General features: G+C 45.0%; 1 protein-coding gene across 1 annotated transcript; it reads left to right on the forward strand.

Moving 5' to 3' along the window:
- The first annotated feature begins 7,871 nt into the window (after positions 1-7,871).
- On the forward strand, positions 7,872-15,637 carry Tex51 (testis expressed 51). Its single transcript, XM_048812558.1, has 10 exons — positions 7,872-8,097; positions 8,193-8,267; positions 8,482-8,571; positions 8,813-8,830; positions 8,923-9,006; positions 9,558-9,736; positions 10,015-10,169; positions 10,256-10,304; positions 10,584-10,668; positions 15,501-15,637. Exons 1-10 carry the CDS (start codon positions 7,872-7,874, stop codon positions 15,635-15,637), a joined length of 1,098 nt encoding a protein of 365 aa, XP_048668515.1.
- Positions 15,638-17,445: the final 1,808 nt, after the last annotated feature.

Genomic DNA, 17,445 nt, shown 5'->3' on the forward strand with positions numbered 1-17,445 from the left:
TGAAAAATGTACTTTGGAAGGCTGGAGCCTCATTCTTCCTATAAAAGGGGAATGCACGGTAAGAAAGGACATCAGCAAGTCTAGGCAGCGATTCCCCTTTCTCCTTCAATGATGTCCAACATTGTGATATTCACCTTACACTCCTGTCCTCAGGTGTTTACCCCACAACATTGATGGCCAATCAATCCTAGTTAGTCAGGTCAGAGGAAAGATGTTCTCATCTCAAGCTTCAGGCATGACTTCAAACAAACAGCAGAAACCCAGGGGTATCCCATAGTATGGTGAAGCCATCCCGGACTTAGGGGCCCTCTCTCTCTGGTCCAGCTTCTCCAGGGAAAATGAATATCCATTTGAGAAATAGAGACTTTTCTCATCAAGGTCACTTTTGACCAGCATAATTTCAGTGATTGTCCCTGTCTGTCACAGTCACTTTAGCATATAGACCTATCTGCAATACTTCTGGGAAGGTCCCATCATTTTACACAAGGGGCTTCATGAGAAAGAACCTATTGTAAGAAAAAAAAGGGTACATGAGCAAGCTTACCTCAAGGGCTTCTGAACATCTTCATCAAAAGAGAGAAAGTGACCTCAGAATCACTGGGGCACCTTGGAACACAGACATCAGACATTCTATATTGAGTTTGTGGCTGAATAAAAGAAGCTATTTCCTCTTCTTTTCTAGAGCAGTGGTTGGGGTCTAGGACCCCATAAAAAAGCATCTGAGAAAGCCTTGGGCTCCCAGTAAGGATCCAAGATTTCTTGCATCCAAAATAGAGAAGTTGAGAAAGTGGTATGTACAGAGCACACCGCTTGATTTCACAGAAAGAGTAGATGTCACCATATACCTACATGAACCGGGTGCTGGTGGCCTCGTAAGGGACATTCTCTGAGGGCTGCCCAAATTACTGACATCAGGGGAGCCAAGAGAGCCAAGATCTTACAAAAAGGAGATGACCCGGAGAAATGTTGTTGTGATTGTGACTGTCATTTTTAGAAGCAGGCTGGTGAGGTCTGGGGAAAACATAGGTCACTGCAGATTTCAGTGGCATTTTAAAATCAACAGCAGAAAGCATGTCATAAGTTGGGGTGTAGCTAATTGCTCAACATGGGCCATGACTGAGATCAGAGGATTTGAAAATCATGTGCATTGAGAGATCTGAGAAGGCTTCACAGACGCAGGGGCTGAGGTGGGTGAAGGTAAAGGTAGACCAACTTGAGAGAAAAGGGGTGTTATGGTTTGGAAATGTGGTGTCCCCAAAAAAATTTGTGTGTGAGACAATGCATAAATTTTCAAAAGTTAAATGATTAGGTTATCAGAGACATGACCTAAAAAGTGGATTAATCCACAGATATGGATTAACAGGGTGGTAACTACAGGCAGGTAGGGTGTGGCTGGAGGAAGTGGGTCACTGGCAGCATGACTTTAGGGTTTATATTTTGCCTGGTGAAAGGGACCTTTTCTGCTTTCTTGTTGCTATGTGGAGAACTGATTTCCTTCGGCCATGATGCTCTTCCTCCCCTCAGGCCCAGATTATAGAATCAGCTGACCATGGACTGAACCTCTGAAACTGTGAGCCCCAAAATAAAATTTTTCTCCTCTAAATTGTTCTCATCGGATATTTTGTCACAGTGATGAAAAACTGACTAAAACTGGGGGCATAAGTGTGGAAGGGACTTCTCTAACTGGAGGATACTGGGTCTGAATTTGAACCCTCATCAGATTCCAGGGAATAAACTGGCTTCATTGTGTCCCATTCAAGGCCACAGCCAGATCCAGCCTGTATCTTTCTCTAGCAGCAGCAGGGAGATACCCAGGAGCTCTGTTTTGCAGTCACCACTGGCTATGGACCCTGACTGTGGACAAAATGTCTCTGCCCAACTGCGGGTGTAGACAGGAAAATACCCTATAGATTCTTGACCTTGACTCCTCAAACACACAAGGACCTTGGTTTCAATCTTTCCCAGGAGCATCATCTCACTTAAAATTCCTCCCAATTCCAGTCAAAACTCTTCTGATGGTCATTAAAATTACATGAGTGGCTTCATGCAATTTTAATGTTCTCTACTGACAAATTCTGCAGGAGAAATCCCCCCAGGCATCCCCATTGATCATTCTAAGTAGATACAACAAAGCATTTCAAGACACAAGTCTTAACCAGAAAGAAAATGAAATGAATATTTCATTCATGATGGCTTATCTGGTAATGAATTTTTTGTAATTTTTTTCATTAAAAAAATCAAACAACTATATCGAACCCTTTGTAAAGGCATTGACCAGCTGGATACCAACCTCTTGGATTTATCAAAGGATCTTTCAACCAATGTTCCTTGTAACAGCTGGACAAAATTTGCAGGCCAATGACCTCTAAGATGATTTTTGTCAAGCAAGTGAGTTAATTTGCTCATGCACTTTGTTAAAACAGATGTCCATGTAATGTCCACTTGTCTCTAGATCTCTGCCACTGCCCTAATATCCTCACAGTTCAGCATCTGCAAAGCAAAATGTGCCCGGGATTCAAGAGGCTCCCAGAAGATTCCAGAAGAATTATAAAGCCTGAATAAGGGTGAATTCATTGTGAAAATATTAATGGTATAGTGACTTTATATGCTATTATTGGATAATTTAAAAAAAAAAAAAAAAACACATGGTCATCCTTTGTCTCTGATTCCTGTAACACAATCTTAAATCCCCAGAGTTTCCTGAGTAATAGAAGCATGTTTGTTATTCATGGTGGACCATATCTGGCCATACGCAGTTAGTCATGCTAACAAGATGATTCCACATGAGGGGTTGCCCACCCCAGAAAAACTAACAATATGATTAAAGGCTTGAAGCTCTAAGCAAGGTAATCTCAGCCCAACCTCCAGACAGAGGAGGGAGGCCTAAAGATTGAATTCAATCACATGAACAATTCAATCAATCACAACTACACAATAGAACCCCAGAAAAACCTCTGGATTCCAAGGCTCAAGTGAGATTCCTGGTTGGTCACACACATCAATGTACCAGAAGGGTGATGTACCCTGAAGATATGATTTCTGAGCATTTGGGACTCTCCCAGGACCTGTGTTCTCCCTCATGTGTCTCTTATTTGGTGAGTCCTAACTTCATATCAATTATCATAAAGCCATAATCAGAAGCAGAATGCTTTCCTGAGTTCTGGGAGCTTTTCTAATGAATCATATGCCCATAAGTTTGATGAAGCTTATGGGCATATGTGGGAACCCCTATTTTGTTCTTACAGAAGACTTTGTTCTGAGCCTGTGAAGTGTGCACTGACTCTGACATTATTGTCAGAATTCCATTTTAGCTATGGCTCTAACGATCTTATTTTCCTATCAAGAAGCTGCAGAGAAGCACATCATCTTAACCCACATTAGTGACTAAAGGTGAGGGAAGACACTGGTAACATTGTTACAGACCCCGAAGGTAGATATTTGGAGTTTAGGGGTGTGATAGACAGATTTCTAAGGCAGTCTTCAGGATTCCTCTTTCCTGGCTTACTCACCCTGTGTATCCCTCTCTCCACTTGGGCATAGAATGGAGCAAGATGATGAATTTTACCTAGAACTAAGTTGTGCTATATAACAAAGGTGAAGGAATTATGTAGATATAATTGAGGTCTCAAGCCAGTCCACTTTGAGTTAATGAAAAGAGAGTTTATCTTGGAAATAGGCTTTACTTAAAAGTGTCTGGGCCCTTCCTGAAGGAAGAGGTTCAAAAAATAAAAATCTCTGGAGGGGCCACACAGCAGGGAACTGAGAGGGGCATCTTGTTTCCAAAAGCAGCCCCAGCCTCATCCCTCAATCACAAGTTTCTGTCAACAACTGCTATGATTTCAATAAGTGTCCCTCAAAGGCCATTGCTGAAGGCTTGTTTCCCATCCTGTAGCTCTATTGAGAGTCGGCAGAATCTTTGAGATGTGGTGCCCGGTGGGAGGAATTTAGGTCTCTGGGAGTGTGCCTTCTCTTAAGAAGACTGTGGAACTCTGACACTTTTCTCTTCCTCTCCTTTTGCTTCCTGGCCACAATGAGTAAGCAGGTCAGTCTACCATACACTCCCCACAAGGATCTGCTGCCTTTGCCACAGATCCGAAGAAAAAGGGTCAATTGAGCATGGACAGGAACCTCTGAAACTATGACCCAAAATAAACTTTTTTATAATTTTAAGTTGATTATCTCAGGTATTTTGTCATAGGAACAGAAAAACTAACACAATAACCACGTGAGCTTGAAACAGAAACCCAAACTTCAGTCAGCAATGTAGCCCAACTGACTTTAGGAATTTAGCCTTGTGAGAAACTTTCAGCAGAGAACCCAGCTCAGCTGTGCTCTAATTTCTGGACTCCATTAGATAATAAATAGCTGTTATTATAGGCTACTAAGTTCGTGGTAATTTGTAATTCAGCAATAGAAAACTCAAACATGGGGAAATTTGTACTTGAAAAGGAATTAGGAGGGTTTCAAATGCCAAAATAAGAGGTGATCCAGTTGTAAATTTTGTCTTGCTTTAGCATAGAAGGGTAATATGAGGGGACAGCAATCAGAATGTGGGGGGAGACCTGAAACCAGGTTCTAAGATGGAAACTCCTATGTTTTGAATGTGTCCCCCAAATTTTATATGTTGGAAATGTAATTCCCATATCCATACATCAATGGTACTCAGAAATGGAGCCTGTGGGGGGTGATGGGTCATGGGAACTCTTCCCTCATGAATAAATAAGTCTACTCATGGATTAATGAGTTGCCAAGGGCGTGTTATCAAAGTAAGTTCTCCCTGGCTTGCTTGCTCTGTCTCTCCATTTGGTACCCCTCACCATGCTACTGTGCATCAGAAAGACTCTCACCAGATGCTGAGACTCTCACTCAGAAGACACCAACCAGTTCAGTGTTCCTGGACTTCCCAGCCTCCAGAACAGTGAGCCAAATAAATGTCTATTCTTTATACATTACCCAGTCTCAGACACTTTCTTATAGCAACAGAAAATGAACTAAGACAGGAATCTAAAGGAATTCTTAAACTGAAAAGAATGTGCTTGGCCTCTAAAAGAGAAGTTGATTTTTGTCTTCAAACCCTCCATGAGCCGCCCTAGGTAGAGGTATTGGACATGCCCAGGTGACCAGAAGCACAAGATGCAATGTGATCTTAACAGAAGGAAGATTCTAACACTCCAAGATGTCTAGAAACAGAAAAGGTTGCCTTTATTATTTAGATCCCTAGTCCTTTCCCCCAAAGTATATAACACACAATTGAATTAAATTATAAATAAGAATAAGAGGAGAAATCAGGGTGAATAAGTAGTGATTGTATTTAAAAATACAAGTAGTGATTTTTAAAAACTCATGAGCTACCAGCAATGGGCAGGGGGTTAGATTTTAAAGATTGGTGCAGTCAGCAGTTCCTGTGTTTCTCAATTTTGATGTCACTTCAAACAGTTGGTATCACTGTTCCCAACAGATGCTAAGGATGTAGAGATGAACTAGGATGATATTGGACCAGGGACAAAATAACACCTGCATACTGCCATTATTGCATGTTTCCCAAAGGAAAAGCAAAAATTGAGAAAAAGAAAGACTCCAGTATAGCCTAATACTTTAGCCCTAAAAATTAGCATGGAATTCTAGCAAGTATGATGGCATCCCATGGAAGACTCCTTTCCCCTGATGACCCAGTCCCAAGCTCTCTAAAGGCTTTCTCTGTCCTTTCCTCCCATACACAGTATTTCTGGGGCTACCTTGGAGTGGATGGGAAGAGGAAGAAGAGCATTGTAAGCAGTAGGTTTTTGTGCTATATATCTCTGAACCCTATCCAGAGCACCAGGGTGGGAATACCTGCTTCTCCCAGCTTGGATTCCAGGCAATCAAGACCTTCTTTTCCAGAGGCATTGCCTGATAGAAAAATATGGGCACATCCCTAAATAGTTGTCCAAATTGTCCAAAGCCAGGGGGAGAACAAGAGCTCAGCAGTACTCAGAACCATCCTCTCACTACAGAGCCTACCTGACTGATGGAAGCAAAATTTACCAATTCAACGCTATTTATTATAGCATATCTTTATGCCTGCCCTCCATTTCCCTTTCCAAAAGAATTCCTCCCTGTGCATCTTTCTTACTCAATTTGTTATAAGTAATTTTATTCCCTCCAGTTTTTTCCAGAACATGTATTTGCTGAATCTCATAGTCTGATTATCTAATTTTATAATTTGTCTTTTCCTAATTGCCATCTCTTATCTTTCTGTACTGGTGTCTGAAACACTTCTGGAACTTCATATCCCAACACATTTTTAAATTTTTCAATGTCTTCTATCATATTTTTTAAAAATATTTTTAATTGTAGATAGACACAATACCTTTATTTTATTTAGTTTTTTTTTTTTTAATGTGGTGCTGAGGATCGACCCCAGTGCCTCACACATACTAGCCAAGTGTTTTACCACAGAGCCACAACCACAGCCCTCTTCTGTCATATTTTTAATCTCCAATAATCCTTTGTTATCTCACTTTTTCTTTTATAAAGCAAGCTCCTCCTGTCTGGAAGAATAATATTTTGTCCATTTCACTAAAGTGAAGTTCTAAGTTTTCTGCTTCCCATGATATCTCTATGACTTTTCTTTTTCTGAAGTTTATGTTTGCCTTTGATTTAAATTCTTGCTATTATTTTTGTCATTCTCATTGGAAGCATTCCTCAAATTCCTGGTGGCCCTCAGCTGCCCATAATCTATCCCAGACAGTCCCTCCTGGCCTTTAAACACCTGGCTCCCTGCTTTCACACCCCTAGCAAAGTCCTACATGTGGGCTATAATTCTTCAGCACTGTGCTACTCGTGGCCATAGCTGGAGTTAGGTGAGTGACTTCTCCAAGACACTCAGAAGGTGGTCAGAAGCATGGCATGCACAAAAGGGCAAAAATTGTCAGCTTAGGAATGACTGTGACAAAAATCCCCAAAACTATTTTTTCTTTGCTCCTCCTCCTGTCTCTTATTTGGTGAGTCCTAACTTCATATCAATTATCATAAAGCCATAATCAGAATCAGAATGCTTTCCTGAGTTCTGGGAGCTTTTCTAATGAATCATATGCCCATAAGTTTGATGAAGCTTATGGGCATATGTGGGAACCCCNCGACAAAATACCCTAAAAATCCAAATTTTCTTTGCTTTCCTTCCTCCCTCCTCCTCCTCCTCCTCTTCCTCCCCTCCTCCTCCCCTCCTCCTTCTCCCCCCCTCCTCCTCCTCCTCCTCTTCTTCTTCTTCTCACCAATTCTTCTTCCGTGTGTATTGCACAAAAGAACTGTCCTACAGGTGACTTCTTCCTTCTCTGCACTTCCAGAGACTGCTGGCTACAACTCTGTCTTCACTATCTGACTACACAGTAACTGGAGGATCTGTCCAAGTCTCTGTGACTTGGCCAGGCACAACATAGCTGCTGGGTTTTACATGCCCTGAAAAATATGTTTTCCATATGCTTTCTCCATGGCTGATCATTTCTACGTGGAAAAGTACGGAGACACTCAGAATCTTTTTGCACAGCTAACCTTCTTGCTGTGCTGCTCTTTCCTGAACTCTCTAATTTCAGACTTGCTCATCAATTTCTTACAAGATAAACTCAGTGATAGTTGAGCACCCATCAAGAAGCAGCACAGCTGTCCTAGATCCTCATGAGAACCCTCCCCACCAAACATCAGGGACCTCATTTCCAGAGGAGTAACCACATACCAAAGCTCTGCTTGGGTTTGATGCCAAAGCCTATGTTCACCACAGCTGACCATAGAACTTACTTTTGTTAACCCTCAGAATTTACTTTTGTTCTGCCAAGAGAATGCAGTTCCCAGGGGGACAGGGTGCCAGCATTCCACATGGAACTGCAGGCAGGGCCATGTGTGCAGAGAGAAGACCCCAGAAGATGCTGCCTCTCCTGCTCATCTTTCTCCTGACAACCGCTGGTGAGAAGACCTGCCTCCGTTGCTGGCCAGAGATGCCTGCCCTGCTGGACTATGACCTGCAGATTCTCTGGGGCACCTCACCACCACCAGTAGAACTCTCTCAAAGCCTCCACTCCTTCTTCCTGGAGGATACTTCCTCGATAAAATCCTCTTATCTTGGTGAGGTACTTCCAGGATTCCAGGATCCAGGACTCACCCTTTCACCCAAACTGGATCTTACTTCCCTGGCTTTCCTCATACATCTCGCCCCTCAGATAAGAACCATCTGGAAGAAGAAACAGCCAAATTCTTCAGCCAAGTTGACCAAATCATTCAGAAGTTACGCAATAGTGAGGAGGCCAAGTGTCCCAGGGCCCTGGGGCTTGGGTTGGCAATATCCCATCCTCCAAAGCATTCCCACAGGACTGCTTTGGTCATAGGGTGGGAGATAGACACAGCATGACTCTGTGTCCTCTATGGAATTTCTGTTTGAAGACAAGTGTGAAATCCCAACATGGAGCAATTCACACAACTGAGCTCCTTTCCCCCGCCCCCCTGCTCCAGATAAATCGTCACTTCTGGAAGAGATTCGTGTATATAAGGGTCTCCTTGCCGAGAGGCTGAATAGGAGATCAGAGGAGTTGAAGCAGAAGGGTGAGAGATGGGACTTCCCCTGCCCACGGCCCAGCTCTTCACCCCCATGGAGACCCAAGGCCTGTAGAGTCCAATCTGAAGCCCCTCCCAGACTCTTCCCAGGAACCCCCAGCCCTGACCACAGGCTGGACACCTGCCACACCTTCCCCAGTTCCATGTCCTGCTCACACACCCAACCCCTCCTGGCTCTGTCTGCTTCCCCGGTGTCTCAATTTCTCCACCATCTCACCTTTCCGGGCAGCCTGCAATGAGTCCTGTGGTGAGTGTGCTTGGGTACTGGACTTGACTGAGGGACAAGAGCCCCCCACCCCCCGTGGCTTCCTCTAAGGCTCCTGCCCATCCCTCTCATAGACATCAGATCCACAGTAGAGGTCACTGCGTGTGCAGACTGCAATACCCACGTCTTATCCTGCAATGACGCTGCTCTCTGCCCAGGTCAGTGGTCCCTGCTGTGTCCAGTGTACCCTCTCCTGGCCTTCACCCCTGGGGCTATTATTGTTTCTCTCCCTCTTTTTTCTCTGTCCAACTCAAAACTTTTCTTACTCAACTTCCTCCTCTTGGGTGACAGTAGTGCCTTTGGGATTTCTTAACATTCATGTGTCCAGGTTTAGAGCCTGAAAGCCATCTACCTCTAGGTCCTCAGAGTCAGCATGCTTAGAAATGTGCCCAAATCCATTTCCATTGCCCCCAAACCTGCTCTGCCTTCATGGTCCTTTTCAGCATATGTCTTTACTCAAGCCCTTCACTTCCTAAGCCAGGAATCTCCCTCCATCCTAAACCATGAGGTCCCCAAGCCTTGCTAAATAACTTTTAAATGTGTCCCTATATTTTCATTCTAACTTGCGCCCCTCTTCCTCAGACATCCTAATCTCTCACCTGAGTTATGGAAACCTTTCCTAACTGGCTTCCCTGACCCTCCTGGCCACCACAAAACTCTTTCTCAAGGAGAAAATTTGCCCATGATACTCCCTGTTTATAACCTTCAGTAGCTCCAAATATCCCAGATAACATCCAACCTCCTCGGGAAGCCCCATGTGAGCAGCCCCTGCCCATCTCCCATGGCCCCGACTATCCAGCCACACCAAGCAGTGGACACTCTGGACAGATGCGCAGCTTCATGCTCCCATTCCTGAACATTTCTTCAGCCTGGAACACAGGTTTGCCTGTGAACCATGGAAATGAACCTCTATTTGTCTTTCACAGTCCCAATCAGAGGTCCTATTTTCTGAGCAATTTTCTGATGCACTCCCACCCCCAGGGACTCATCATCCTTTCTCCCCATCCCATGCGCTGTCCTAGTTCCCACACAGTAATTGTTTCCTTGTCCTCTTCCTAGAGAGCAGGGACCATGTCTCATTCATCTCTTGAGGTGTGCTGGGCACAGAAATAGTGCTCAGCCAGGGTTTGCCAAACGTGACTTGAGTAGGTGGATAATAAAAGAAGGAAGGGATGTGGGACCTTCTCTGGAGCCCAGACAGTCCCTCCTGGCCTTTAAACACCTGGCTCCCTGCTTTCACACCCCTAGCCAAGAAAATGAAGTCCTACATATGGGCTATAATCCTCAGCACTGTGCTACTCGTGGCCATAGCTGGAGTTGGGTGAGTGACTTCTCCAAGCCCCAGGGTGTCCAAGGAAGAATTCCTATTCCTTGACTGACCCATCTCCACCCTGTTTCCTGGCTCAGATGTTACCTCCTCTGGCTCAAGGGGAAGAAAAAGAAGGAAGCAGAAGAGGTACTGAGAAAGTAGAGCCCTGCCAGACTGTAGGCCTGCCACAGGGGAATAAGCAGGGTGCCCTGTGGGGAGCAAGGCCTGGAGGCCCCAGCTCTGGCCCCTGAACATAGCAGGTTCATGGACCAGAACATAGGAAGGCCGCACATCAGCCCCAAACACACAGACACACCCAGGACCAGGGGCCCAGAATGTTTCCAGGCAGATTTGGCAGTGGGGACTCCCAGCAAGAGGTCAGAGAAACCAAGGGCAGAGTGGAAACCCCGCTTATTTTCTTTGCAGGAAAAACAAGGCAGCCACTCATCTCTTGGAAGTGGAAAGAAGTCACAGCAGCAGATGGAGGAAAAACAATCCACCTCCACGCTTGGTAACGTTTCCACTGATTCCTTCCATTGACCTCTCCCAAGTTCTGAGGCCCAAAAGACTGTCTCTCTCATGGGCTCCCTACACACATACATGTGTAAATAGTCCTTTCATTAAAACATCCTCTTTGTATTCTAATTGACTGTGCATTCTCTCTCCTGCTAAGACCAGGAATAAAACTAGATCATCTCCCTCGCTGACCCTGTGTGGACTGCCATGTCTGGGGCCAGAGCTCTGAATGAGCAGCCTAGAGCCTTGGGTTTCTATTTTGACTTCCAAACAGGGCTCTAGGTCTTCCCCTCTGAGTCTCAAGTTTCTCCTCTGAGCATGAGAATGAGGGAGGACTGGTTCATATTTGCTACGCAATATTTGTTCATGGCATGGATCCCAATTCAAAGGTAGGATACAAGGAATAAGAAATAGGTAGAAAGGAGATCTAAAAGAAGAACAAGAAATAAGGATTTAAATTCTGACGTTCCACAGACTTCTCCAGGCCTCCCATTCCCTAAGCCAGTGTCTCTCCTAAGCTTATTACTTCCAAATTCCTGAGAAATTTATAAATCTACCTGTGCACTGTTAATTGATCTCTGATAAATTGATTAAGCAAAGAGAGAAGTGATATCTTGAGAAAATTATAATTTAGAGAATTTTCCAGAGCTATTTATTGACCAGATAGTGAAGACAACATCAGCCCAATAATCTGCTCAGACCACCAGAACCCATCTTGAAATCACCAGACTGATATTATTCCTGCATACCTTCCCTTAACTACCCCTCACCAAGTTTCCTTTAAAAGAAGGGCAGGCAACCCCAAGACTGCACCTCTTACCCACGAGATGGCCCGCATTCTCCCTTGAATGTGTATTCCTTGTTTCACCCCCAAAAGTGCCTCTCTCTTGAGATTACCTGGTTCTCACCTGAGTGTGTAGCTACTTTCCTCTGTCTATACCTGGCAGGTGTGTGCAAAACTCTCTTCCACCACATAAGCCAAGAACCCTGCTGGTGCTGAGTCAGTTGTCTGAAAACTCTTCAGACACTTCATTGGAGATGCTTCTCCCATAAACAATCCTCCTCCTCAGTGACCTACCACCCTCTTCCCCAGAAATAGCTTCTTCTTTCCTAGTCTCCAAAGTAGTAAGAGACCTATACAAGTCTCTCCTTATTCCAAATCCAGAGATCAGGGCAGAGGTAGCCCAGGTGCCTCAAGGGGTTCCCATCTATGGGCATAGAACAGAAGAGGCAAGGTGCCAATTAAGTCCTGAGCAAAAGCAGAGACTAGCAGGAGGCCATCAGAAAACAGGCTCCAAGTCCCACCATCAATCAGCAAGGCCACCAAGTCCTAGCCAGGATGGCCAAAGTGCCCCCTGGTACTACTAGCCAATAAAGTCCCCTGGTCTTGCCTGTGTTGGGAGCTTTGTCACTTCCTGCTTCATGTCCCTCAATGCCCCTTTCCTTTTGAGGCTTCAAGGCTGCCAGGCTAAATGGAACTCTCTGCCTCTCCTCACTGACACTCCCCACTCTCTTAGCCTGGTCCTAGTTTCGTCCTGAAACTAGCCAGGGCCCTTTTGCAACCTGGAGTTCTGTGGAGCCCCTGAAGGCCCCTGCCAGATTCAGGGTCCAGGTCATCAGATCTGCTCCTGGGCACAGAAAGGAAGTGGGTCTGGGACCAGAGCTCTGAATGAGCAGCCTAGAGTCTGGGTTCCTATCTTGACTTCAAAACAGGGCCCTGGGTCTTCCCCTCTGGGTTTCAGGTTTCTCATCTGAGCATGAGAATGAGGGAAGACTGGTTCATATTTGCTACCCAATATTTGTTCATGGCATGGATCCCTAATTCAAAGTCCTTGCTCCTTTCCCTGCTTCAGTGTTCTTTCTTCACTGATACCCTGCTGGGGCCTTCAGCCAGGTTCCTAAAATAAGTCCTCTTGTGTCCTATGCCCTGCTGGGGCTCCCTCCTTGGAGCCCAAGGCTGGACCCAAGAGCAGGCCAGTTTCAGTATCCCCATTCTGCAGTAAGGACTACTCTTGGGCATAGCTCAGGTCCTGCTAGAGGCCCTAGAGGCAATGGAAGTGGGTCCCCACCCCAGGTATCTCACCCAGCTGGGGATCCAGGATCCAGGAAGGCTTCCCTGAGGTAGTGTCTTAAACCTATGTGATTGTCCAGGGAAGAGCAGAAAAGGAGAGACAAAGAGTTCAGCACTGCAGAGGAATAATGGAGGTATAGAAACCTCCATTATTTCAAGAAACTCCAAGGTACAGGGTGTGGCTGGAGGAAGGAGCACAGGTGAGAAGAAAAAAAGTGAGGCCCAGAGGAAGTCAGAGAGAAGAGTGCACTGAGCTCAAGAACAGCAGCTGGGCAGGGAGGGCTAAGGAGGGGAGTGTGAGGACAGAGTGGTAACCATTCTGGCCAGGCCAGAGTTCACCAGGCAGCTGGCCTGACTCCAGGGTAGAGAAAGCTGCTGATCACCCAGGACATAGAGAAGCCAGATGCTCATGGTGGTGATGGTGTTTGTCTATTTGTGTTTAAACTGGGACCTAGGCCATTACTTAAAGTATCCAGGATGACTGTTTTCTGATGCGTGCAGTAAAAATAGAAAGCCCTGGGCATAGTTTATATGAAGTATGAGTTATGTTTGTCTATGTGTCTGTGTGCATGCATTTCATATCAACAGAATTTTTATCATTTTGTAGGCATATTTGTATGAAAACTCGACATTTAGTTTTGCAAGAGTAGAAAGATTAAGGAATTTGGAATCAGATAAAAATATAGACTTGCTCAAAACATAGGCTCTGGAGGCCTTCTGCTTCTGGCTATGACAGAGTACCTTAGCAGATCAACCCTCCAGGCAAAGGGAACATGAAATAAAATGCACCAAAAGAAAACATTAGAACAAAAAGCCTGCTTTGAAGCTTCAGAAGAGATAGGTCCCAAGTATCCAAAGTCTTGGAGAGAAGGGGAGCTCAGGATGTACCCAGAGTTCTGCTGTATGCATCCCATGTGCATAGGCCAGGCTACAGCAGCACAGGGAAGAGGCTGCAGGGGTGGGATTGAGGGTGACCTTACAGTTGGAGGGAGCGTGCAGCAATTGTGGGACCTCAGAGTCAAAACTTGCAGTTCTAGCTCACCAAGACAGAACGTGAGGAGTCTAGATCTGAAAGTAGGAAGGTGCAGAAAAGTAAACAAATACACTGCATCTCTTTCCTCACCAACCCACTCCCGTGCAGCCTAGAGCTATAGACAGAGAAACAAAGAGAAAATTGTCTGAAATGCAATTTATCAGAGATTTGGATGCTAGAGAAATAAGCCTTGGAGTTCATGACCCACATACAAAGGTACTTTTGATAACTAGGCCAGGGGATTAATGGGGAAGGCTGTCCCACCAGAGACAGGCCAATCCCCACAAAGTATGAAACCCAGTCTCAAAGCACCTTGGCCCCTGACAATATTCATTGCACTTCTGGAGGAACCACAACTATGTCTGGTTCACAATGACCAGCATCCAAACAAATATTCACAGACATACCAAAATATAAGGGTCCCAAGAGAATTTGAAAAAAAAAAAAAAAGACCATAGAAACAGACTTACAAGTGATGGGTCTACGGTCGTTGTCAGATATGGATTTTAAAATACTGTGACTAATGCATTGAAAATTATTTAAGATGTTTTTCCAACAAATGACACCGGAGCAATCGGAAATTCATAGGCAAAATGAGCTTTGACTGAAGTTCTATACATTATATAAATAACCAACCCAAAATGGATCAGGGACTTAGACGCAAAACATAAAAAACGAAGACAGGCAAGGAATTCTTACATTTATACCATAAGAATAACCCATGAAAGGACCTATGATGTGAACTGGACATTATCAAAATTGAAAACATTTGCCCTGTAAAATACCCTATTGAGAAGATAAAAAGACAGACGAGAAACTAGGAGGGAAGATTTTCAAATCACCATATCTGACAAAAGACTAGCATGTAGACCGTGTAAAAGACTCTCAAAACTCAACAGTAAAAGTCAAATGATCCAGTCTGAAAATGGGCAAAAGACAGGAGAGACTTTTCACAGAAGAGAATAGACAAGTGGTAATTCAGCACACACATCACTAGCCATCAGAAAAATGCAAACAAAACCACAGTGACACACCAGTAACACACCTGTGAAAGTTCTCCTGCCTCAGTGGGCACTGGAGGGTCCACTAACGGTTGGACATCTGTGCATGTTACTTGGTACTCTCACAATGACATCACCATCACATGCTGGTGAGCAAACAGAGCATGGGGATCCTCATATGTTGCTGGAAGGAACATGAAATGGTGCAGCCACTTGGGGTGTGTTTGGGGGGAGCAAATATGCATGTGTGCCTGTTCTCCAGGGTCCACAGATTCCTGGGAGATTTCCTTGACAGGGTTTCATAGTAGCACTCTTCTTCACCAATGGGCAGAAGCCACCAATATCCCTGAATGTGAAAATTTCTTAATATACAGACCGTTTTTCAGGACTGGAAATGTTCTTGCATATCTGCAAGCCTTTTCACTAGGTGAGTTATTTGAATTCATCAGTCGATTCATACCAACAGAGGTCAAATTGATCCAGGAAGGGGACAGTAAGTAGAGATGCCTGATCACAAAACCCTGACCCCCTGGTTTGGGATGAGAGAGAAATTCCTACACAACAAATTTCTTCCCAGGGAGGATGCCAGGGCCAATCTGTGGCTCAGAGTCTAGTGAGGAGTGGACCTGAAGAAAGATCTCTCCAGCCTCAAGACAATTTTGAAGTTTGTCTTTGCTGTTTATTTAGATCACAGTCATGTTGTTTCCCTTCTCTCCACCCAGCTTCAGGCATGGCAGGAGACTGTCCTAGAATCCCATCACCCAGTTCCTGTGGACCCAAGTGCTCCATCCCCCGAGATCTGGAAGCAAACAAACCCTATAGTCAGTACCAGCTCTTCAGCCCAGATGGGAATTTCTGAGCCCCTGTGTGTCACCCAAAGCCAATGCTGGATGGGCAGCTGCAGGCTTATTTCAACACTTGGCTACATGTTAACTGGGTCTGACAATGAGTTTCCCAACTGCCCTGCGGCCTGCTTCCTGAGGAGAGCCATACACTCCTGCCCACCCTCGTTCACTACGGTGACTGTGTCATCTTGTTGGGCTGAACTGTTTCCTGGAATTCTGTGCCCTGGATGTTTCTGATTAGGCTAAACTATAAGAGATACTCTGCATATCTGGAGAGCAGAAGTTCAGCAGTGACTAATTTGTTTCCATGCTCAGAAGGTTGGGGCAGGCACTTTTGCACTCATGCACGTGGTCACTTTCCTTTTTCTAAGCTGTGCAGTACTCTGAACACATGAGCCTGTGGTCCCAGGAGACCCCAGCACAATGTAAACCACTTCCTTATCACTCAGATGTCTAGTGAGCAAGTCACTCAGGATTCAGGTGGATGGATAGGAAATTTCAATTTCTGTAACTTTAAAAAATCGACATGTGCTAGCATCCTTCTGGCTTAGGTTCTGTGGATCCAGAATGCTCCAGAGAAGAATTGGTAATATGAGCATGTTCATGTAAAAATCACTCCTAAAGGATTATCTGGTTTCCGACAGAAGATTGGACTCATTTATATAATCTTGCTCCCTCCTGTAACTTCATTAAAACAATATTAAAGGATTTTTTTAATCATAAACTCACAGGCACAGGAGAACAAAAGAGAAGATAGCAACAATTAAACTTTGGTAGCTGGAGGTTACTGGATTAGCAGACCTGAGAGCCAAATCAGAAGCCAGCAATATGGAAGATGCTTTAAACAACAGTCCTGATCAAGTTTTCCTCACTTCCAGGGTTGAGCACTCCCCCCAACCCATCACTGCTCAAATGTCTCTGGAACCAGCAGCCCCAGAGCCCTCTGCACTGCAGGCAGGCTAAGGGTGAGGCTAAAGGAAAGGACAGGTGGAGTGTTTAAGAAGCCCTTCCCCCAACCCATGCCTCTGGATCTACCTCACTTCCACCTCTGCAGAAGCAGGTGTCTAGGTGATCGTGTATACCTGAGGAATGAGTGACCCAGAGGCCCCTCGCCCTCTGTGTCCAGAATGCTGGCAGTGGAACTCTGAACTTCATATTAAGCCAGCTCTTTTTATTTTCCATTATCTGATGTTTTGACATGCGGGGTACTGCTAGAAGGACCATGGCTCCTAGGTCTTGCTAATTGCTAGAGACTGCAAACTTGTAATCCTCCTGCCTCAACCTCCCAAGTCACTGGTATTACACCAGACCCAGCTAAGATCCATATTTTAAGGCAACCCTCTATACAGGAACTGAAAGACTCTTCTTTCTGGACTCAGCCCAAGAAGGAATCCCCAAAGACACTTGATCCAGCGCTCCCCAGTGAATTCCACAGCTAAGCTCCAAGTTGACAAGGTTCACCTAAGCTGTCAGACTTCTATTGCCACTTTTTATCATGAACAGATAATCATGCAGGTCAAAAAAAAAATGTAGAAGAAAACCTTTTTTGAAAAGGCTCTAATGAGGGGATCCAACATGGCGGCCGGCAAGGAAGCAGCACTTTCAGTATCTCCACATTAACCGGATCAGAAACACCCATTAAAACAGCTACATTCTACCTACTGAGGAACTTCTAGCAAAATTCCGCTGAAAGGAGACCTGCCAGGAAGTAGTAAGTTATATTAGAGGTGACAGTTGGCCCCAGACAAGTGAATCTTGGCCGGCCACGCGGACGCAGAGGTCCAATCCCGCAGCCACCGCCCAACCGGCTCTGCAAGCGGCC

Source organism: Marmota marmota, unplaced genomic scaffold (assembly GCF_001458135.2).
Source record: "Marmota marmota marmota unplaced genomic scaffold, marMar, whole genome shotgun sequence".
NCBI lineage: Eukaryota > Metazoa > Chordata > Mammalia > Rodentia > Sciuridae > Marmota > Marmota marmota.